At 36.3% G+C, this 22,844-nt stretch overlaps 6 protein-coding genes across 8 annotated transcripts; 2 read left to right on the top strand and 4 right to left on the bottom strand.

Annotated features, from left to right (window-relative positions):
* Positions 1-655: 655 nt before the first annotated feature.
* On the bottom strand, positions 656-7,048 carry ApepP (Aminopeptidase P). 2 transcript variants are annotated; one of them, XM_066285785.1, is made up of 3 exons: positions 6,908-7,048; positions 3,288-3,606; positions 656-2,263 (listed from the first exon to the last, which is right to left on the bottom strand). In XM_066285785.1, exons 2-3 carry the CDS (start codon positions 3,586-3,588, stop codon positions 723-725), a joined length of 1,842 nt encoding a protein of 613 aa, XP_066141882.1. In that variant the 5' UTR covers positions 3,589-3,606; positions 6,908-7,048; the 3' UTR covers positions 656-722. The 2 variants fall into 2 exon arrangements, with proteins under 2 accessions (XP_066141882.1, XP_066141881.1); XM_066285784.1 differs by lacking the exon at positions 6,908-7,048 and adding an exon at positions 3,837-4,024.
* Positions 4,109-6,664, top strand: Hs2st (Heparan sulfate 2-O-sulfotransferase). The gene is made up of 5 exons (XM_066285805.1): positions 4,109-4,728; positions 5,542-5,842; positions 5,901-6,036; positions 6,104-6,201; positions 6,258-6,664. Exons 1-5 carry the CDS (start codon positions 4,620-4,622, stop codon positions 6,613-6,615), a joined length of 1,002 nt encoding a protein of 333 aa, XP_066141902.1. The 5' UTR covers positions 4,109-4,619; the 3' UTR covers positions 6,616-6,664.
* A 112-nt stretch (positions 7,049-7,160) lies between the features above and the next one.
* Exo84 (exocyst 84) lies at positions 7,161-13,531 on the top strand. The gene is made up of 3 exons (XM_066285779.1): positions 7,161-8,162; positions 11,860-12,806; positions 13,011-13,531. Exons 1-3 carry the CDS (start codon positions 7,446-7,448, stop codon positions 13,438-13,440), a joined length of 2,094 nt encoding a protein of 697 aa, XP_066141876.1. The 5' UTR covers positions 7,161-7,445; the 3' UTR covers positions 13,441-13,531.
* Positions 8,517-10,867, bottom strand: LOC136341125 (SANT and BTB domain regulator of class switch recombination). Its single transcript, XM_066285776.1, has one exon. It carries the CDS (start codon positions 10,829-10,831, stop codon positions 8,621-8,623), a length of 2,211 nt encoding a protein of 736 aa, XP_066141873.1. The 5' UTR covers positions 10,832-10,867; the 3' UTR covers positions 8,517-8,620.
* Positions 13,368-20,425, bottom strand: LOC136341122 (SUN domain-containing ossification factor). Its single transcript, XM_066285770.1, has 5 exons — positions 20,144-20,425; positions 19,819-20,088; positions 15,414-17,292; positions 14,071-15,012; positions 13,368-13,732 (listed from the first exon to the last, which is right to left on the bottom strand). Exons 1-4 carry the CDS (start codon positions 20,227-20,229, stop codon positions 14,110-14,112), a joined length of 3,138 nt encoding a protein of 1,045 aa, XP_066141867.1. The 5' UTR covers positions 20,230-20,425; the 3' UTR covers positions 13,368-13,732; positions 14,071-14,109.
* JMJD4 (jumonji domain containing 4) lies at positions 20,419-22,744 on the bottom strand. 2 transcript variants are annotated; one of them, XM_066285804.1, is made up of 4 exons: positions 22,583-22,744; positions 21,910-22,527; positions 21,193-21,844; positions 20,419-20,542 (listed from the first exon to the last, which is right to left on the bottom strand). In XM_066285804.1, exons 2-3 carry the CDS (start codon positions 22,422-22,424, stop codon positions 21,193-21,195), a joined length of 1,167 nt encoding a protein of 388 aa, XP_066141901.1. In that variant the 5' UTR covers positions 22,425-22,527; positions 22,583-22,744; the 3' UTR covers positions 20,419-20,542. The 2 variants fall into 2 exon arrangements, with proteins under 2 accessions (XP_066141901.1, XP_066141900.1); XM_066285803.1 differs by lacking the exon at positions 20,419-20,542 and having other exon boundaries at positions 21,124-21,844; positions 21,910-22,744.
* Positions 22,745-22,844: the final 100 nt, after the last annotated feature.

Here is a 22,844-nt window from a genome sequence, read left to right as displayed (position 1 = left end):
AACAAGAATTTCCGTCCGAAATCAAAGTAAAGGGTGAATATTTTTCTCATTTAGTTCTAACTGAGAAAGCAACCTTCTGCTTGTGTATGGGGGCTATTCTCAACCCAAATAATAGAAAAAATTAAGAGCCGTGCTCAAACGCATAGAACATATTTAAAGGTGCCATATCGCAGTGTTACCCTTTCCATGTAACACCGAGCTCTCGGCGACATCAACGATCAATTAAGCAAGTACCTCGGTACAATACGTTGTACATACTTTACGTTTCATCGAATATTGAAGATACTTCATGTTTATAGAGGTACGAAGAAATAAGTCCAATGGCCTACGCGGATTTGATCAAAGTCCCTATAGCGGGAACGAAAAATTTAGAACGGGAATGATAAAGGGCGGCAATACAGGTCAGCTCCGTCCTAGAAGGCATGGGCATGCCACCTTGTGAGGGAGCGCATTATCAAGGAAATTAGCATCAACGTGGAGGAACAAGAAATGAAAAGCTGCAGAACTTGCCGCAACACATTGAAAAAATGCAGTTTTTTTTGTTGCTACAACGCTATAATCACCTCATCACTACAGTTCCGAATCCAATTTTAAATAGAATTCTAATTTCGTCAATTCGTATTTCTCGGGTATTCCCAGGACAGTAAAACAAATCTTAATAAACATATTATATTTGAAATAATAAAATTACAGAAAACTTCAAGAGCACATAACATAAATAACTATCTAGAAAGAGGTTTGGTCTCCTTCCACAGCCATGCCTTAGCGTCAGAATGTCCTTGTTTCTCCAAAAGGGGACCAACCACCTCCCTACATTTCTGATGATACGCATTTAACTGCTCGATTTCCTTATCAGTCAACATAGAAACATCGATTAAATTTATCGACTTCGGCGCAAAAGTCACGGTTTCAAAGGTGAGAAAACCTCGATTATTAAAATTATGCGGCGTATTTGCCTCTACGATCACCACAATATCTTCAATACGCATTCCAAATTTGCCATCCTCATAATAGCCAGGTTCGTTTGACAAGAACATATTGGCTTCCAGTCCTGGGTCTTGATTCATGGGCCTCCACGAAATGCCCATAGGGCCTTCATGAACGTTTAAGTAGTGACCAATCCCATGGCCAGTCCCATGAGCGTAATCCAGCCCCACATCCCAAAGAAATTTTCTAGCAAACGAATCTAAGTAGTTGCCTTTGAGTTTACGAGGAAAAATAAGCGAGGCGAACTGTAATTGACCCTTCAAAACCCTCGTATAACATTGCTTTTCATAAGCCGTGGGAGTGCCGAAGTGGAACGTTCTTGTCACATCAGTAGTGCCGTCGAGATACTGAGCTCCAGAGTCACATAAATACAGAGTGTCAGTCCTTATGGGCACATCCGTGGATGTACTCGGCTGGTAATGAATAATAGCCCCGTGAGGACCTACTGAACTTATAGTCCCAAAACTATCGCCTATAAAATTTGCCTGTAACTTTCTAAATTCAAGCAGCTTTTGCGCTCCAGAGATTTCTGTAATATTCCCTGAACCCACGTTCTGTTCCAACCATGAAAAATAGCAACACAAAGCTACTGCATCCTTAATGTGAGCATTCTTCATGCACTTAACTTCAGTCGGATTTTTAACGGCCTTCATTAGCTCAACTGGGGTGGTGCCAGTCAATAATAAATGCTTTTTGGGTATAATGTTGGTCAGTGCGTAACTTGAAAACTCACTAAACCAGACAAATCGATTCAAATTGGCGCTAATTTCTTTAAGTGCTTCCTCTATCTTTTCATATGGTTTGATAGTAAAAACATTTCCAGCCTCACTTTTTAAATGTTCTTTAACCTCATCAGTGACTTGTCTGGAGTCCATAAACAGAGTAAAAGTCGAATTTGCAGAAATGATGACGTAAGAAAAGAAGACGGGATTGTAATCAATATCAGAACCTCTTAGATTTAAGAACCACGCCACTTCGTCTAAGGCGGTAAGAACTAGATAATCCGCGTTCCTTTCCTTCATCACAGCTACGACTTCAGACAATTTGTTCTGCACTAGTTTTCCGGTGAAGGTTACTGGCAGAGGTTTTACAGGATTAGCTGGTCGTTTGGGGCGGTCACTCCAAAGGAGTTCAATCAAATTTTGAGTCACTGGGATTAGTTTATGTCCTACAGTCTCTAGTTCCTTTTGTAAAATTGGAAACTCTTCGCTTGTAATTAGTTTGGGGTCTACTCCTACATGAGACCCAGAAGGAAGGGTTTTCACTAGCCACTGACCTGTAAAAAAGAAAAGCATTTAGGTACCACTTTCATGGGAAAGAAATAATAACTTCTGTGTATTACGGGATCATTCAAACGCAAGTTAAGAAAATAAAAAATAATGATAAATTCGTTTTGCGAGCGTCGCATTAAGCGTTAAGAATTGTCCAAAATTACGCATGCATTACAGGACCGAATTGCACTCAGATTAATTTTGTGATACTGCCAACGTTCAGCGATCATCGTGTAACGCTTATAGTCGGAATTCACAACACAACTCAAACCTGGTCCAACATTTCTGGTCCTGATCATACAGAGGGATAAGGGTTTGGGTACCACATATTACTTGATGGAACTTCACCGGTAAACGTTAACACTTAAATGCTTTATTGTTCCTGCAAAAATGCAAAAGTCCAAGGATCAAGTTCCTTAACTTAAAAAAAATCAATCTAATTAAGCCTATAAATCAAGATAAATTTACTGTAGTAAAAACGAAAGCGTTCACCATTACAACAACAAATCCAGATTAGAGACCAAAAAGATACCTATAATTTTTCAAGGAATTATTACATATATTGTAACTTAACAAGATGCAATTAAAAACTCATATAATTTGGTATTTATTACAAATAAGATTACAATTGTTAACTAATCTTGAAACTTATAGATAATTTATAATATTGCAGTACTTTAATTGACTGAAGGACTTGCCTTTTTCTGAGGACTTATTGGGAAACTGGCAACAATTCAGTTGGGTTACATAAAAGAATTTGAATTTCAATATAAAAAATGAAAAGAAACTGCACCAAGCAGGTGTGTTGCAAGTAACAAATGAAGTAGGTATGGATATAATAACCATTAAAGCTAAATCACAAGGTGGTAATCACAGTAGATATCTATCTATAATAAACAAGAACATATGCATTTAGGTAAACATTCAATTGCAGACACCATAGGTACCAGGGTGAAAAGATGTCCCAAAAAGGTAATCGAACTGAATATTATTCTAACAAAGACTTGTGAAATTTATGATGAACCTTACCCTTTTGTGGAGTATTTGGATCTCCTTCTTTCATAAGTGTCCAATTGGAATCCATTTCCTCAGTAGCTTGTAAATAATATCTTCCATCAGTCCACATGCAAGCATCATGGTTGGTGACAACTGCAGTTCCAGCTGATCCTTGAAAACCAGATATGAACCCTCGAAATTCATCACAATGAGCTAGGTATTCTCCATGATGAGCATCAGCCGAAGGGATAATGTAAGCTGCCAGAGGTTCTTTATGACCTTGCATGGCAGCTCGTAGCTGTTTCAGTAAGACAGTTGTTGACTTGGCTGGCATGGTGTTGTAGTTAAATGGCTGTGAAGGATTAATTAAAGTAATATTACAATTGATTTGATATGTGACTGTGTAGAATTATCACATAACTGAGGAAATCAGGTAACATAAAGGTGGTTTTAGAAGTTGTTTATCTTATCTCTGTTAAAAAAAAGCCACTGAACTGGGGAATGATTTTACAGAAATTAAATATCTGACAATAATAATTTTATTTACTTTGTGGTCATAATTAATACATCACAACTACGTACTTATGCCTAGCGTTCAGCCTTTGCAGTCAGCTATTCTTTTTGAAATGTGTTCGTCATAAGATTCGAATTGTAGTTATTTTATTGTTAAAGTCACAGAAAAAATGTAGTTAAACATTAATTTTAAAAAAACTAGCTTCCATCAAAAAACCATAACAACAGCTGATCAGCCAGCTGTTAATTTGACAAATGCCTGGAAAATTGGTTTAGGGGATATCGAGTTAAACCAGAACAGGGAGTAAGTGAAGTATAGGGAAATCATCGGGATTTTAAAAAATAAATATTTGTTAAAGATTCAAAATCTTTTTTTAATACGAGATCACACTTTGGGTTAGTAAGAGTGAATAACATCTATAAAATTCACTTAAAAGACAGAGACAGAATTCATAGTGCCCAATAATAAACCTACACTAAGAACACCATCCAGTTATCAGATTGTGACACTTTCTGGTGCAAATACTTATGAAAGCCAAATTCATAAGTTTGACATTTTACGAGACTTATTTTTGTTGCTATTACGATTTTCAAGTTTTGTTGAGTGTTTACGTGATATTTGTCAACATTTTTTTATTATTTGAATTTTTCTGAATAATCAATAACGTACGTAAATTATGTATGTTCAAAACGCTGCTTACAGAGGGGCATTATAATAAACTTAAAAAAAAAGCAATGGAACAAAAAGAAGATTTGCACCCAAGTGGTCGCAAATGATACAATCTACTACCACTATGTTTTAACAAATCATATAATTGCTAAAATAACGCAAAAAGAGTTAAGTCAATAGTTATGCTAACTCTTAAATTTAAAGTATTTCTTATTCTAATTTTTGTCAGTGCTGTCTTCACAATATTCCAACTCCAAATCATAAGATTACAAGAGAGAATTCAAAGTCTAGGTGAGTCATTATTATGAAATAACACAATTTCTTGCATATTTCATAGCTTTGGATAGTTTTTTGTGACTGCATATCCACATTGTATGAGATTTGATGACAAGTTTACTGCAGAATACGAAAATCCCCATTTGAGCCTGTAGGTACAATATTTGGCGAGATGTTTTTTTAAACACTATGGAGAAATATGAAGACTCTACATTATGAAGATCTTGCTTACTGTAAGAAATGTCTGCATAACTGTCATCTTATATCAAAACATGCTACTTCATTTGTCTCAAAAATTTGCCTACTAATAAGTTTACTCTTCTAAGATTCCACCTTTAAATTATTTTATTACAAACAAAAATTATCCTTTTATTTTACATTTGGCACAATTAAAATCATGATTATAGATAAATGTAAAGCATAAAAGTGTGCAAAGTTGTCTTTAGATTGTCAGAGATATGGAAAACTCTGGATAACCCAAGCAATCTGTAAAATGTTACTACTTTGTCTTCTGTGCAAAGTTATGGAAAATGTTAGTGTTCTCAACACTCCTTGTTCAGGTTTTCTGCTTGGTTTATATAGACTAAGCAATATCTCTATGGGATGACTTGAGCTGCCAGCTTATCCGAAATCTGCCACAGTTGGCTTGTTTGGCCTTTAATTGTAATTCTGTTAACTGAACACCATTACATGTAGAACCAATTTGAGATGTGAGATCTCCATAAAATGGATAACCAACACTACATAAACTCAATATTTTCATCTTTACATCACAATTGTAAATTGGCCATTTTGGCTAAATGTGCTAATTTAAATAAAAAATTTCAGAGAATCTTGCCAAAAAGCCTGATAAGGTGCTACTCAATTCTCCAGGTGCAGCAACAAATAATTCTGAAAATATTGTACTATTGTATAACAGGGTACCAAAAACTGGATCTACAAGCTTTGTGGGAGTAGCTTATGATCTTTGCAAAAAAAGTCAATATCATGTTTTACATGTTAATGTAACTGGAAATGGTCATGTTTTGTCCTTGAACAATCAAATTAAGTTTGTTTCTAATGTTACTGAATGGGATGCAATAAAACCAGCCTTATATCATGGACATTTTGCTTACATAGATTTTAACAAGTATGTTGTATTAATTAAACTTTTAATGTACGCAAATTTTAGAACTATTAAATTGTAGATTTGGGGCCCCAAAACCTCTGTACATAAACATTCTTCGCAGACCATTAGATAGATTCATTTCTTACTACTATTTTTTAAGATATGGTGACAATTTCAGACCACATTTAGTAAGAAAAAAAGCGGGAAATACAATGGTAAGTTAAACCTTAAAAAATAACATTGAAATGCCTAACGGTATTTGAATTTTGACCAACTTTTTAGACATTTGATGAATGTGTCAAAAAGGGACTTCCTGAATGTGATCCGAGTGCAATGTGGCTTCAAGTACCATTCTTTTGTGGTCATGCAGCAAACTGCTGGTATGAAAGAATATATATGTAATGAATGCAATATATTAGAGTTTTGTTAATTTTAGGAAGCCTGGAAACAAATGGGCCCTAACAGAGGCCAAAAAGAACCTTGTAAATAATTATTTCTTAGTAGGAGTAACAGAAGAATTGGACGATTTTATATCTGTATTAGAGGTATCATTGCCAAGAATGTTTAAAGGTGCTTTAGACCATTTTGTCCAGAGCAATAAATCCCATCTCAGACAGACAGTACAGAAGGATTTACCTTCAGGAGAAACTGTAAATAAATTTAAACAAAATCAAGTTTGGCAAATGGAGAACGAATTTTACGAGTTCGCATTGGATAATTTTCATTTTACCAGGCGCCAAACATTAAAAAATAGATTACAAAGTTTTATGTATGAAAAAATACGTCCTAGGTAGTTGTAGCAGTTTAGGGTATTTGTTAAATAATAAATTAGACTGTACAGTTTTACATCCTTTAATTCAATAAGTAAATTTTTAACTTAACCAGAATGGCAAAATTATGTATTTATTGGTATTTTTGAGGTGTATGATTTTGAATATCATTTAGAAACACACTTTCAGGATTAGATTCGAGCCGTTCTTGAAATATTTAATTAGGCAATGTGAGTAATCATTCTATAAAAACTAATTATGTTAAACGATTCTTCAAAGATATTTGATATTGTTCCATTAGTTAATCAAAACAAACCTGAGTTTTATGGTGGTTTCTGTGCTTGTTAGTATAAAGTAGCTTCTTGAGATCTAGTTAAACTTTGAAGCGCTCAAAAGGGCACTAAATTTAGAAACAGACACGACTTGGCCAAACCGAAATCAAGACTTCTAAAGTTTTGGCCCCATATTTATTAGTAAATATCAGTCTTATACATCGAGACTGAGGCTTACCTAATACCAAAGCATCATTAGCTGACAGTCGAAAGGCTACCAAAATGGCATTAGGCCTTTTCGGAAACGATGGTCTGGATCGGATTGATCCTAATCAGCTGATCCAATAAATTAGAGATAACCAGACAATCGAATTATTCATAATCAGCTGATATGGATCAAATTACATCTCAATCATTATTTTTGAAAACGCCTATTGTCACCATGACAGTTTTCAGCTAATATCACATTAAATAAACATAAACACAGCTGATTGAAAAGTAAATAAATAAACTTATGATTTAGAAGTTTTTCTTGAATTATTTATTTGGGAATAACACATATTTAGCAAGTAACTTTACCAAATGGATATGCCTAAAGAGCCCAATTTCCAGTTGTTAAGTGCCTCTGAATTCATTCCAGAAAAATATGTAAAAGACATCTCTCAAAATTATGTGGGCGGGTCAGAACTCAAAAATATAAAGAAAAAAATTCAAGTGCTCGCTGATGATACCAGCAATAACTTAAAGAAAAACGTCTACCAAAACTATGTTCAATTTATTGAAACTGCTAAAGAGATTTCTCATCTCGAAAGCGAAATGTATCAATTGTCCCATCTGCTGTCTGAACAAAAGTCTCTATTAACAGCACTATCTTCAACATCAATTTTAGAAGACAGGGCCCAGTTTAATATTGAAAGGAATGAAAAATTGGACGAACAAGACATTGAAGAAGAAAACAAGCTGAAACTAGCAGCAATATTAGAGAAAGTTGAGGGCTGTAAAGAGGTAGTAGAAGCACCAGGCAGAACATTAATTTCTGAAGGAGACCTCTTGGAAATAGATGCAACTGAAAATACTGCCTTAAAATTTGTACACATGTATCTTTTTAATGATAGTTTAATGGTGACAAACCGGAATTCAAATGCAAGAGGATTAATGAGGTATGCCTTTGAGAGCTTATATGAATTAAGCAGCTTGGCTGTGGTAAATGTTCGAGATTTGGGAAATATTAAACATGCCTTTAAATTACTTATTTTTCCTGACACCAGAGTTTTTCAGTGTTCTTCAAATGCAAGCAAGGTAAGTGAAATTTGCTGAGACCTGATAGGTAATTCTTTTGTGATTGTTCAGAAAATATGCACATGCCTTTCCATTGCTTACCCAAATATAATATTTTGCTGCTTACGAATGGAAGTTCTTGGAAGAGTTAACATAAGAGATTGGCAAATAACGTTACTGTCCCCATTATTTTATTTCTCAAGTCACTAACTCACAACAAGTAATGAAATTACTTGAGTCTGCAATCAATTTTAAGTTGGGAATGAGCACATTTCTATGTAATGTTAAACAAAAGTAAGTCTTAAACTCTGTGATAATTATAAAGAAAAAGAAACAAATAGACTTGCAAGTAATTCATTCTCTCCAAATGCGCCCTCAAACAAGTATTCTTAACAGTTTTCTTTCTATTAAGTACGGAATTTATTTATTACATTATGTAAATTACTAATCCACCTGCATTATGAGTTTTTGTAGTAAATTTAAAACTTTGACCGTGGTTTATTCACCCTTACAGGATTAATATTTTTCGGTTTTAATAGCATCTCTTTCTGATTTAAAGATTCCCTCCATTCTGCTTCAAGCCTCATCCACAACCCTCCCAAAGCTCCATTACTTCGCGATATGTTTTTAGTATTCCTTGGGCCCTCATTCAACATCTTTTTGTTCAAAATTAGGGCCATATCTTTCAGCATAGATTCCTCGTACGCTCGCTGAATGTCTTGATTACTTCTTGCGGACAAATTGTGCTGCCACAACTTTCCATTCCCTCGTTTCTTGCATTTATTGATGAGTGTCTTTTTAGGAGGAGGGTTACTTTCTGTACTCCCTTCTTCGCTTTCTAAAGAATTTGAAGATGCTGTTTCTTCTTCTGTGTTTTCCTCTGTAGTGCTCTCATCAGATGATACTGACTCCACGTCTCCAACTCCTGTGCGACTAGCAAAGGATGTTAAGAGACCCATTGTAGGTCTTGGTGGAACAATTTCAAATCCATCCCACCAGAAAGTTTCCTTGCAGATAAATTTTTCTGAGCTTGGGTTTACGTCCCGGGCTACTAATCTTGTAAGCCTTTCTGGAAAAAGCAATTCTGGGGGTTCTTCTTCTATCAGTTGCTTGTAGCTTTCCAACATACTGGAGATGGCCGATTGCCTTACATCTTCAACACTGACACAGTGCTGCCTGAATTGGCAGGCAGAGTAGTTCTCCAAAAGTTGAAATCTGTAAGCTCTTTCTCCGCAACATGGATAACGGCCTATTGGCAGAGGAGCCTTTTGGGCGTCTAGGGTGAAGAACTGTGGGGCATCAGGATGATATTGACACCAACTAATTTGATTGGCCGGGAAATATCTCTTACACACCGTACAATAAAGAAAATGCGCGTCCCCCCAAAGTCTCCAGTAAACTTTCCTCCATGTTTTAAGAGAGTCATGCAACTTCATGATGTAGTCATTGATATTCCAGTTTTGATCTCTAGTATGGAGACTCACAATACACCCATCGGGTTGCAATCGCATGCAGGATGGAACGCAAGGTATCTTTGCAGCAAAATGAGGAGTTATCAGCTGTTGGCACTTCTCACAACGGAAAATTCTGGCTAAAGAACACCAGTGCCCCCTCACACTTTCCGGTTCTGGCTCTCCTAATGACTGAATTAATTTAGCAAAGAGGCGCGACTGAATTTTATCTTTCCGGTCCTTAATACACTCAACCTCGGTATTTGTATACATTGCAGCAAGTCTTGTTAGGACTGAGTCATTCAAGCAGCTTAAATTGGTAGAGGTTCTGAGTATTTCATTCATGTGCTCGTGGCAGTAAAGCAAGCAATCCTGAAGTAGTGGCTCCATTTGCAGGAAAGCTGCTGATACCAAAATAGGGATCACACATTGGGAGTCCAACTGCGGCCAATCAGCTTCGAGAAGGGAGCCTTTTTTCACCCATTGCATAAGCCATTCGAAAATATTAATGTCGCAGTGCACTGATATGTCCATATCTTCCAACTTTTGCCCTAAAGTCACCTCAGCAAAATAGCCCATCTTCTCAATTAAAAGCCTTTCATCGCAAATGAAAGTTTTCTTCAAGTTTTTCACCTCATCGCAGACATGTATTTCCACTTCAGATTCGGATTTCGTAACGATCCCCTTGCTTACAGAGCTGGCAGCATCGCCTGTAGATTTTCTACGAGCCAATCGGTCATTGGATGCAGGAAAAACTGTCTGGTGCGGGTTTTTCTCTGGAAGTTTCATATGAAGTGTGCTTTTCTTCAAGGTTTGGGTATTATGCACCAGGTATGGGAGAACCGAATCCAACAGTCCCTCCGAAAGAACCTCAATTAACTTCTCTTTCAAAACATCTGAATCTGGTCCTACTTCACATGAAGTTTTTTTTCTTAAATCTGTTTTCTGTTCTTTTTCGTCTGAGGTGGATTTCTGAAGCAGCATGTCTGATGTTTCTAGACCCGGGCTATCACCTTTCGAAGCAAACTCAGCTTCCTTGGATTTGAGCCATTTAACCGCTTCGTACATGCTTCCTTCCATGAGAATACCCTCAATTGGCCCGTGTAACTGATACGCGGTTTTGAGAAAGTTAAGGAATTCGCTTATAGTTATGTGATCTTTATCTAGGTCCGGGATGACCTCTGCTTTAACAAAAGTTAGTCCATTGTTGATATTACTTTCTTGTTTTTTCACTTCCATGATTTTAATTGCAGAAATTGGAGATTAGATTTTTAGGAAATTGTGAAGAAATAACGGCAGAGTGGCTGGAAAGTGTGTTAAGGGCGAAGGTTCAGTATTGATCAAACTTTTAGTGGTATGAATGTTGGGAGCGACCTTTATACGAGGGCGAATCAAATATAAATTGGAATTTCTCTCGATTGCGGCTATAAGACCATCGGGAAGAAACCCGTACATCTAGGAGCGATAGGTCGGCATATCTCAAGACCAGGTTTGCTTAATTTCTGAAGGCCGCGTTTTGAGTTCATCCTTAGATCTCTCAACCAACAATTATCAAATTCCTTACATGTGAAGGTGTAAAACCGGTCCTTCAAAGACTTGAAGCACGGCTTGAAGAGATCTATCTGAAGAAAACCCAGGTGTTGACATGGCACCAGAAATTTCTGAACAGGCGAGAAACGGTTGGGAACGAACCCCATGCTCGCTGCCCTCGGACCAATGTGACTAAACACAACATCGCCACTGTTCGCCGCTTTCTCGAAGGCGATTAAACGTAGCTCATATTTCAAGTGAGCTAGGCATAAGCCACGGGAGTGCCCAATCAATCATTACAAATGATCGGAAATTTCGACCAGATGGGTATCTTTTCTATTGACTGATCAAAAGATACAACAGCCAATGTGAATTAAGAAAAATTTATTGGATAACGTTGGAACGTACTGCCTACAGCCCAGATTTATCCCTCCGTGATTATCAATAGAGACACATTGAAGGACGATGCAACGTGGCAAACATGATCGGTTTCGTTTTACGATAACGACATTAACAAACTTCTAATACGATGGTAACAATCTGTTCTTAAATCAGAAGATTATGGAGAAAAATCATATGTATCTTTCACTTCAGCGCAAGTTTTCTTTGACTTACTGTTAGCGTTAGCTCAGCACTTTTCTTCTAAAATGGACTTGTAACGAGATACGCATCAGCACAGTTTCAACTCTATTTTCTTTTCAGTAGAAGTGAATGACAATCTTTCTTTTTTATTTCAGAAAGAGTGGTTGGACAAAATCGATCAAGCCAAAAAAACGAGACTAGCCGCCGAACAACAACAAAAGAGAGAGTCTTCAATCGAAAAATCTTCCCCCGCCCGATCAATTTCAGTGGACCTTACAAACATCCAACTCGAAGAAGTAAACGAGACATCTTTAGTGCAACACCCTGAGTGGTTTCATGACATAAGCGACGAGCTCGATGTTTGCATCGCTCAAAGGCAGTTTGAGGATGCCGTAAACTATTTAAATAAGACCCAAAACTACATTAATAAAATTAGTGCGACTTCTTCGACGGATCACGTGTCCGTAGAGGTGCAAAAGAAAGTTGATGAGAGACAGAAGCAACTAATAGATTTGCTAATAAAGGAACTGGAAGTGAATCCGGAAAAATCCCTGCAGGGAGGCTTGAGAGCTACAAGAAGTGCTGTGCGTTTGCTCAACCAACTGGGCAGATCCACTCAATCCTGTGACCTGTTTCTAAAATTATGCAGTAGTATGATCAAGACTCAGTGCAAAAGGGTAAAACGAGAAGGTTCCACCTCGACCTATGTGAGACACTTATCCAGCGTAGTTTTCACCAACATGTGCCATATGTCTGATGAATTTCTAAGAGCCTTCCCAGATTCTACAGTGTGCGCTTCAGCCTACGTAGTATGGGCCAATGGAGAACTTTCGCTCTTTACTACGCATTTCGCAAAGCAAGTTTTTATGCCGCAGACGAGTTTGTCAACAATCACAGAATGCGTTATTTTGGTGAGGACTCAGTGCGAAAGGCTTTGCTCTTTTGGTATTGACTTTAGATACCAGTTGGACGGTGCTTTGAGGTCCAATTTAAGCAAAGCGTTGAATGACGCCAAGGATAAACTTATAGACGCGATCAAAGTGAGAGCTGCAGAAGATAAGTGGATTCCCATTAATTTGAACACCAAAAGCGGTTTGTCCAGGTAAGTTGTTTTAAGTTTTAATCAGTTTAAGCCAGCAGAAAATCACTCCATAAGTCGTTTAGAGGCAAAAATCTGGAAATTAATACCCCAAAAACACAACGCAAAACTATTATGAGTAGGTGTATTGGAGCTCAAATTTTCTTCTGAAATATAATTAATGGGAACACTTCAAATACTATGTGTTCAACAGCACACTATTTCCAGATGTCTTCAGGAACACGCAAATCTTGGGTTAAAACTGGACCAGTACGTTACGGGCGATGTATGGCTACAACTCACCTCGAGCACCATGGCATTCACTAAAGCCTTTCTGACCCTCCTCGACGACTGTCTCAAACTCAAAACAACTGAACTTTTGCATAATATAAATGAAACTCTTTTTAAAGTCTTCGAGGCGCAATTGAGGTACAACGAGCAGGTTTTGAGGAACGAATTACAGCCAGAGCAGCGACAGTTTATCCTCAAAAACGTTGAGTTTTTGCTTGGTGTCCTTTTGGAGTTGACGCAGAAGGATTATAAGAAGAGCGTGGGGTTCGAATGCGGGCAGTTAAATAAGCTGGCCAACGATTATTCTAGTTTATTCAAAGCATCTGCTAGAAGTACTAAAACAAAATACTCTTCCGAATTTTTATAATAAATAATTAATGCTAAAACATATTAATTGATTCTGAGTGGTAAGTATTTACTTCCTTGTAGAAGCAAAAATATATATTATTTCTAAACAATTTCCCTTCTTTTCGTATCACAGTAAACCTACTAAGATAACTATACGTAAACTAAATCTAATAAATAAAACATGGCAGTAACCAAAAATAATAGCTAAAAATTATGAAATACCTTTTTTCCAAATGCGGCAGATACCAGTTGGTACATCCGTAATCAATCAAGTACCAGATATAGTAGTATATTTGAATCAGTCTTGTAAGCTGGAAAAAAAGGTTACAACTTTGTCAAATTATAACCAAAAGACGAAAATAACTGAGCGGTACACGGGAAAGAGCCAAATCAACGTTTGTAGGAAATGCGTTGTTTACACCTTAGCAGACCGTACATTGTTGATAACGGACAATGGTCTTCAACAAAATATAGTATCATATACATGTTGTTGTTTTTCCTGTATACCCTTCAACGACTAACGTATAATAACGTATTTTCAAAAGAATGAAGAATTGTTGTACTATGACTATTATAATATTTTCAGTCTGTTAATCTCATTCTACCTAATTTCTTCCTTTTACTTCGAACTATTGCCAATAACAATTACCTTTAAAGAATATTCCTTGAGCAACAGCGATTTTCCTCCTCAAAACACCTTCTTAAACAACTTCCTAAAGCCCTTCTTTTCCTTCTTGGGCGAAGGTTGATGCCCATTCGCAATGTTTCCATTGACCGATGAGGCGGTGGGACTGGACTGTCGCTTCTTCTCGTTCTCTCCACTATTCTTGACACCACTACCATTTCTCAAAGACAATCTCCCTTGCCTAACGTTGACCGCTGTTTTAACATAATCAGGAGTGTCAAATGGCATCACCTCCGGCACCGGCGGTAAGAATTCCAATATGTAACTATCGGCTTCTTCCAGAGGAAATGGAATGTTTTCTATGACTCTGCCCCGACCTTCCACCCAATCCGCGCCGCTCTGCTTCCCCCAAATTTTACTCGAAGTGCAGGGAGGTGCAAAGACCTCCTCGTTGTTCTCATACCTGTAGGTGTCTAACGGGTTCGATGACTTCTTCTTTCTCTTTTTGATAGATTTTTCCTGGTCCCCCGCAGCGGCCGATGCCACAATCTTTAAAGCTTGATCGCTAGGGCGCCGTTTCTTTTTTTTAGTCGTGGCTCTGGTCACAACATCAACCGAATTGCGGCGCTGTATCTCAACAGGTTTAACAGAAGGTTTATCTGCAGGTTTCGGCGTTGATATTCTGTTATAACAGTAAACAAGAAATGTAGCTGCAAGGACAAGAAATAGCCAGTAAGATATCATTTCCCAGCTCTCTTTTTCCGCAGAGAAATATTCCATAGCTTTGGTGAGTGTATCTAGTTTGTCCTCTAAAGCTCGGAAACGCTCGTCTTCGAAAGCGTTCACTTCATCTAGGGTTTTCTCGGTTTTTTCTAGGACTCGCTGCATTTCCTCTACCTGTTTTTTGTATCTTTTGCTCAGCTCTTCGAGGTACTGCCCCGAGAGTGATACGTTTCTTTCAAGGGCCTGAAATAGAAATAGACCAATACTTTAGCCTTTTAGTTAACTGTGCCCTGTGTTTTATTAGGTAAAGGTAGCATCTTTGAAGATATACGAGGTCGGCTAAATTAGAAATATCTCTTTCTTGTAAGACGTAAGTTTTGAAGATTAGAAGTTATAGATACAGATAAACATCTGGGTCCTGATTGGTCTACGACCCATGACAATGAGAATAAAATTTCTGGCGACATTAATTGGACAAAAAAATCTTACTGTGCATTTTTATTAAACACTACGTTTATTTTCGCATGTTCTGATCAATTCAGTGTTGTGAACCTTAAAGGGGATAAACTAAAAAACAAAACATACAATGTTCTGTAAAATACAATGGTCCCAGAAATGCTTACAATTAAATAGCATTGCCTTACCTTGATTCTATTGGAAAGCCTCAAAAACACCGACTCCTTCTGCCCTTGGACGCTGTCCGCACCTGCCATATTACTCACTGATGGACTGCCTTCGGTATTCAGCTCCACTCCAGCTTTATCTCCACTGTCTGAGTCTATGATGCCATCCATCTGAATATCCCCGTTACTAGGCATTTCAGTACTACCATCAATATCAACTACATCTCCTTGCCCCTGAATGCTTTCTGAAACTTCTGGTTTTTCTTCTATTTGCTTGGTAACTACTGGTGTAGTGGTTATGTCCGAATTAACCGGCAATTCGGTCACTATTGACCTTGAAGGTTTAATTTGTGAAGTGTAGGTGGTGTCAGTAGAACAGCCAGACTTGGTGTTAATGTCGGGACGCTCTATGTTGAGCGGCTCAGTGGGAAAATGTTCAGAAAACTTCTCTAACATTTCCTCACCTTCCAATACTGGCAAAATGTTCTGCTCGTCTTTGGCAACGTTTACCAAACCATCCCCATGCATTTTTTCTGTTGTGTTTGCGAAGTGGTAACTAATGTTGTATAAGACTTTGTTGTGGCCTATCGCGAGGATGTTGCACATGGCTCCTAGAAAGCTGGGGGGAAAGAAGGATTCGACGCATAAGGAACCTGAGTGTAGACTATTAAGAGCCAATTTGTCTCTCAAATCTATTCCAAAGTTTTTGCAAATCATGGATCTCTCTAAGGAATTTCGGATAAAGGGAATGCTGACTAGATTCTTTATCTGCCTTTGATTGCAGCTTAGAAGTTCGAATATCTTTCCAAACAAGATGTCTGAACAATTCGTGCAAATCACATAATGACTAGGAGAGTTGCACGACTTGGTAACAAATGAGGGGGATTTGGCATCGTTGCTTATCTGACTAGAATCATTGCTTTTTGCTACTTTATTTCCCAAGACCTGAGCGGCCTTTTTCACGATCGATATCACTGCGTCTGTGGCTGAGGTTAGGAGATTATTGCTGGGAGTATTTTCGTTTACATCTAAAGATTCGTCATCATCATCATCATCTATGGGCTGATCATGCGTTAAATCGTCCTTCTGCAATACTTCAAACACTGAAGTTCCATACGCCCGAAACAAACTTAAAGGACAGTAATGTTCCGCGCCGTAGTGGGACTTAATTTCAACTTTAACATACTTCCCGAAAGTCTCGGTGTTAATATAAAAATGCTGTACATCACGCTCGTCTTTGGCAGTGAATTGACCCACCACTGACCAATCTCTAGTAGGAAATCTGTCTCCCACCGACACCGTGAAATCTTTGGGAGATGAAGAAAACAATTCGTAGTTGGCTAGTTCCACCTTCTTGAGCTGAATTGCTTCGCAAAGCTCCACAATAAACCATATGCGGCTACTGCAAGGGTTAAGTACATATTCATCTCGCGAACCCACCAGAAGTGCAGAGGAGTGTTCCGCTTCTGGATTGGCTAAAATAACTTTAGCTCCGCAATCTACAGAGGCGTAATTCTTCCAACGCAGCTTTGCATTTAAAATATGTTTAGTGATGTTATTCGTAGTATTTACAGCGGACAGACTATCCTGTTCCTGCTTCTCAGCCTCCTCCAACCGTTTCTGCGCCCACTCTGAAAAAGAGGGTATGTCCTCGGCATTCGTGTCTGTCGTATTTTTTGGTATTTTTTTGTCTTCAGTCTCAAGGGCTGCATTAATTTCAGATCGGCTCTCGTCTTCCACGTCTAATACTTGGTTAGTAATGTTAGCTTCAGTCGCTTCTATCGCTTCGGATATTGTTTCTTCAGTCGTTAAAGGTGATGGTAACTTGGCTCGTTTCTGAAGTTCTTCGGTGGCCGCATCGATCCGTGAGATGACGATCGGCGTGTCATTGTTGATAATTCTGAGGAAAAAGTCGTTATTTTTTCTTTTTTTTTTTCAATTATTAACGACAGCGAATAATTCAGTTATTTAACCTAATATAGAAAATTTTCTACGGGTTTCTGAAGGTATTTATTGGAGAGCAATCAAGTGGTGTGCATTTGCTATAAGCCGTAAATATGTTCTTATGATGGACAAAAGTTGTTAAATTTCAAGACCAAGAACTGTTGCCAAGTACCAATTGGCTATTGAAAAATTGAAAAAGCTTAGTTTTCTTTTATTTAGCCACTTTTGAATAATTTCACCGTCCTTACTATATAGCAGTAGTAATAAAAAATAAGGACCTATACTACACAACCCTGTAAAATTTCGTGATGCACTTTATATATAGACTTTGACCACTCCATAGGTATTTCCTGCCTGACTTCGAATTTATTTACATTGTGAATTAATCGCCTGCAGGTACGACAACCGTTGTCTCGTTCAATTCATGGCCTTTATAGCACATAAACGATATCAAAAAAATAATTGGAAATGTTCTGCAAAAAAACAATGGTGAAAATAGACGCGGTCGACTGCTATAATTTCATCGAGGGTAGTAAATCATAAATCATTAATTATATGAGATAGCCATAAATAAAAGTATATAATAAAAAAAGATAATTGTATTTAAACCTTACAAAATTGAATGTTACCGTTTATGAACGTGAGAGATTTCCTTTGTTAATTATCAAATAACGTTTTATATTAATTTGAATGCGACGTAAATCTCTAAACAAATATTGGGGAATGACAAAACCACAAAAGATGAATATCTCTTAAAATTGTATACATTGCAATGACGTTTTATATATTGTACAACTGCGAAAAACATTCCTTGCAGACAAATATCTACGAGTCCAACGTAACGTATTTACTATACACATCGATAAACAGCGAAAAATAGCCTGTGTGCACGTTATTCTCCGCTAATGGCACCAGCTGCTTGACAAACATAATTTCACTATAACAGCGCCAGTCTGAGACCAGTCTAAGATGAGAAAGAATGAAATGTTTCCAGCTGCAACTTTCTCATGACTTCGTTTAAGATCCGAATAAGAAAACATAAATTATTAAACTAATTTCTCCAATTAACAAAAATGAAATTCTAGCTTTAATTATCTGAAGCAATAAATAGTAAGTTCAACTCGGTCTGAGCAACAAAACAAGTTATTATTTTTATTGTAGAATAATACAAACTTTATTGTAACAATCACGCTTGGTATAAAAAAAAATACAAAACTCACCATTTTGCAGTCAAAAAACAATGTAATATAATAGAAAATATCTGCCTCAATGCCAAAACCCAATGCTAATGATAAAGGATCATCTGTATCAATAAAATTTAAATTGAATGGATATAGCGACAAACAAACCATTGACGCTCTTAGGTAAACACTTATAGTGTTCTAGAACGTCCAGGCAAAACTTAGCTAAAATATTTTTTCATCCTTTAATACTTTAAAAGAGCGTTATTTACAAACCACAACAAATTAAGGAAATTCTTTTCTGCAATGCAAGTCAATGCACTGAGTTTAAAATAATAGAAATAATTGCGTTAAGTTGCATAAGTAATCGAAAAAAAGTTATGCAACTGCATTCCTAACACTTTTAAATACGTTGGATAAAAAATCCTTGAAGTGCCATTAAAAGCGTGAAAAGGATTAAAGTATAAAATTATTCCAGGCATTACTGGCAATTAACAGTAAGTCGAGTATTTTTTCCAACGTTATTTATCTATTGCACAGCCGAAAGTATTTGTTTGAAACCCGTTACAAGACAAAAATAACAAAAATTAAAAGTTTAAACATCTACCATACTGTATTTCCTATCACGTATCAATGTGAAGGCAACTAACTTGTTGGCGTCAAAGTTTATTCACATGTGTCGTTCTATAATAAATGATGGTTAATAAATGTGAAAAATAGGTCTGGTGCAAAATTGCGAATATTACAAGTCGATTTAAAATATGAATTAGATCAGAAACACTGGGATATATAATTTTGCCTGAAATATGTTTGTTGTAGTTCCTAAATCAGAGAAACGTCTGATTACATGGAATCATCATTCAAGTTTATGGGTTTTTGACCCTTATGTGCTTGTTATATATTTGTTGATACTTTTTAAGTACCAAATTTAAACTAAATCGCCTATTCTCGATTACCAGCAATAGTTAGTATGTTTTATGAATTTGAAAAATAAATCTAAAAACCAGTAGACTAATAATACAGTGCACTAGTGGAAAAACAATTAGTCAACACAAGTCTTTTAAGAATATTGCAACCAATTTTTTATTCAAAGACTTCTGCTCTAACTTCTGTATAATAAACTGAGACATGAGAAATTATTTTTTTCTCTTTAAGCTTACCAATGTTAACAAAATAAGGACCTACTAAATTTAAAACCTTGTTATAAACTTGTAAAGGGAATATTTACATCTTATTAAGAGACAAAAATACTACCAAAACAATTTACTCTATATAAAATTTAGATCTATATTTCTACTTACTCATTTGTCACATCCACATGACTGGAATCAACACTGGTGAAAACTGGCTCAGGAACTGCATCCAATTTATTTGTAGGTGTAGAATCAATAACCTTATCCAACTTTTCTTCCTGGTTGAAGATTAAGTGACCTTCACTGGTACTAATAATATCTGCTTCAGCAGAGAAAAGATCAGAACTAGAATAATTTTGGACCAGGGTTGTTGGTTGAACATTCAAGGTTGAGTCATCTTCATTGGAGTCTGAATGGACCTCACTGCATTGGAAGGTGCTGAAAAGCTTTTTCGTGAAAAAAAGCAAAATAGTTGTATGCATGAAGCTCTTACCTCAAATAGAGGAAAGTAATGTTGAAATATCCGATCAGGAACACTGTAAATCCGGTAACTTTCATGTTAAATTGCATACCTGGCATTCAAAATAAGCGGTGGACTGAAAAGCACACATTTTATTAATTAACAGGAGTAAATTGAGACTGTTTGCTTAGTAGGTTGATATCATTTTGTGAAGCGCAATTTTAATATGCATGAATTTACTGCGTTTCTTTTCGAAATCGGAACGATTTATATAGGATCCTGGGTCTCACAAAATGAAAATAGTCCTATCAAATCAAAAATAATTTATTAACTGACGATTGACCTCCGAATTGCATCTTTAATTGTCGGTGTATCAGACACATTGAATGTCTGAATGATCAGTGGCAGAAGTCTCTTGGCTATTGTACAGGGCTGGAAAAATATGTTCAAATACAACGCAAGAATGATATCAATGTCTCACATAACACTAATCTGCAATTTTTTAACTTACAAGTATGGCAAAACATAGTTGAACTTAACCAGTAAAAAAAAGAAACAAAATACGTACTATCTAGTTAAATAATCTCGAATCCATTCGGTCCAAACAGAGTTATAACATTAACGCCCAACAAACTATGCAAAACTGCTCCTGTATTAAAGTATACCAAAAGAGGAAGCTAATGCGTTAATCCCATAGTATTTGAGCGAGGATAACAAATTGGATTCCTATTTTCGAAAGTTTTAACAAACGCAGGGCATACAAGTGCATTTGCTCCATGTATTTCCACTTATATATTTGTCAAATATATTACAGTCTGGCAAAATTAATAGAACAAATGAAATTTTTTAAAAATATTTGTTTAATGTTTTGAGAAACTAAAATCTAATTTTCTACCCTTAGATTTTATTTCAAGCCACTTTCTATATTTTATATAACATTAAACACAGCAATAATTCTTAATCTTCTAACAGGAACAAGGACACAGTAATCAAAATTAATAACCTATTATTTCTCTCTGGACTGCCTTTTTTCTCCAATATCAATACTACTATATTGAAACCAACAAAATTGCATATATTACCTATACTATATTTTCTATACTCTTCTTTATGGCCACCACAAATGACTGTCCCTCCACAAATTTCCCATTTGCATAATCACAGTTTAAAAAATCTTGAATCACAGCACAAATCTGTACCAGATCAAAAATGATATGATCACTACTAATTCCATGTCCATAAAACATCTTCCTCTCGAGCTTATTGTTGAGCATATCTATACGTCTTTGGCCAATAAATGTCAAAAATTTATAAAACTTATTATAGTCAATCCCAAAGTGAACTTTTAATATCGTTTGACACTGTTCATCAAAATTATCCATATCTCTACAGTCCTTAATTTCATTTTCAATAATTTTCAAGGAAGTTTTCAAGCTATCCCACATGGTACTAATATTGCATCCATTCACCCAATTGTGATTAATAGAAATTGTGTCTTCTAAATTCCACACCTGGTGGTACCACCCTGATGGTACAAAAACTGCCTCTCCATCATTTTGAATCAATTCTAAGCTATTTTGTATTTCTGGAGCGTTTTTAATATCATAAAAAATGTTGTTTAGATTGTCTTTTAACTGGGATTCTTCTCCAGGAGGGAAGAAAATCCATTGTTTCTGACCACAGATGTTTACAGACCAGCTGAAGGAGTTGAAGACATCTATATGTAATGGGGTCCTAAAAACAAAACAAATGGAAGGTTGCCAAAATTGTAATCACTTCAGAATATTTAATTGCTTTACCAGCTTCCTTTTTGGCCTACATAAACAAATCGATAATCATCATCAGTACAATGAATAAAGTACTCATTTAACCAGTCAGATGCAAAATAAATGGGCACTTCATAAAAGGTATCTTCTGGACACTGTAGTTTCAAATGCCAATCTTTCAGGTAATATATTCCTTCTTGCTCCACCTGCTTCCACAACTTTACATATTCCCCAAGAGTGCTCTCTATGCATTTTTGGGAATTAAAGTACCTCTCAGAACAATTATAAATTATAGCATTAGTGTCTTTGTATTTGTAATTTAAATATTCAATATTTGGTCTACCATTTACCACCCACTTTGAAGTGGCTTCCCAGTTATTAGAGACATTCTTTATTAAGCAGGGTCTATTTCTGAACATGTAGTTTTCAAAAAAATCTCCATATGACAGATTTTTTCCATCTAAAACTTGAATGTTCTCATCAACTACTGCTTGGGGTTGAGAAGAAAATTTATGGTAAGTTCCTTTGGGAATGGCAAGTTCCATCATGGGTGCTAGATTGATGACACTGTCTAGATAGACTAGGAACACACTAATATTATTTAACCTTTTTGTTTAACACTACTTACTACTACTATTGAAATACGAAATACTAAACATAAATGTTAAAATTATTACAAACTACCAATTTTCACGAATTTCCTTACCTCCACACCTCGTTTAACTTGAATTTTCACTCATGTTCTAAATAGTTACCAGACAGACTTCACTTTGACATTTAATGTAGATATCTGTAGCATTGCCACTGCTTGATTAATGCTTCTCTCACATTAGTTTTTCCAACTTGCAATAGAATAAATAACAACTAATTAAAGTTCCATTAATCACGCATTAATTCAAAAAGCGCAATATTTTGAATAAGAGCGCAATAATCATAATCGCTCGTACAATTTCGTTTGTGCGTCATGT

This window comes from Euwallacea fornicatus, chromosome 9 (genome assembly GCF_040115645.1).
Source record: "Euwallacea fornicatus isolate EFF26 chromosome 9, ASM4011564v1, whole genome shotgun sequence".
NCBI classification, from domain to species: Eukaryota; Metazoa; Arthropoda; class Insecta; order Coleoptera; family Curculionidae; genus Euwallacea; species Euwallacea fornicatus.
The sequence above is the reverse complement of the archived record's forward strand: the minus strand, read 5'-3'. Positions and strand labels throughout refer to the sequence as shown.

Coding starts and splice junctions, on each gene's coding strand:
- Hs2st (XM_066285805.1), top strand. CDS start 4,620: ATGCTAACTCTTAAATTTAAAGTATTTCTTATTCTAATTTTTGTCAGT. Junction 4,729..5,541: donor AGAGAGAATTCAAAGTCTAG/GTGAGTCATTAT, acceptor AAAAAATTTCAG/AGAATCTTGCCAAAAAGCCT. Junction 5,843..5,900: donor GCTTACATAGATTTTAACAA/GTATGTTGTATT, acceptor ATTAAATTGTAG/ATTTGGGGCCCCAAAACCTC.
- LOC136341122 (XM_066285770.1), bottom strand. CDS start 20,229: ATGCCAGGTATGCAATTTAACATGAAAGTTACCGGATTTACAGTGTTC. Junction 17,293..19,818: donor CATGTGGATGTGACAAATGA/GTAAGTAGAAAT, acceptor CTTTTTCCTCAG/AATTATCAACAATGACACGC. Junction 15,013..15,413: donor GGCTTTCCAATAGAATCAAG/GTAAGGCAATGC, acceptor TTTCTATTTCAG/GCCCTTGAAAGAAACGTATC.
- LOC136341125 (XM_066285776.1), bottom strand. CDS start 10,831: ATGGAAGTGAAAAAACAAGAAAGTAATATCAACAATGGACTAACTTTT.
- Exo84 (XM_066285779.1), top strand. CDS start 7,446: ATGGATATGCCTAAAGAGCCCAATTTCCAGTTGTTAAGTGCCTCTGAA. Junction 8,163..11,859: donor GTTCTTCAAATGCAAGCAAG/GTAAGTGAAATT, acceptor TTTTTATTTCAG/AAAGAGTGGTTGGACAAAAT. Junction 12,807..13,010: donor ACCAAAAGCGGTTTGTCCAG/GTAAGTTGTTTT, acceptor CACTATTTCCAG/ATGTCTTCAGGAACACGCAA.
- ApepP (XM_066285785.1), bottom strand. CDS start 3,588: ATGCCAGCCAAGTCAACAACTGTCTTACTGAAACAGCTACGAGCTGCC. Junction 2,264..3,287: donor TCCAAATACTCCACAAAAGG/GTAAGGTTCATC, acceptor TCTTTTTTACAG/GTCAGTGGCTAGTGAAAACC.
- JMJD4 (XM_066285804.1), bottom strand. CDS start 22,424: ATGATGGAACTTGCCATTCCCAAAGGAACTTACCATAAATTTTCTTCT. Junction 21,845..21,909: donor GTAGGCCAAAAAGGAAGCTG/GTAAAGCAATTA, acceptor TTTTGTTTTTAG/GACCCCATTACATATAGATG.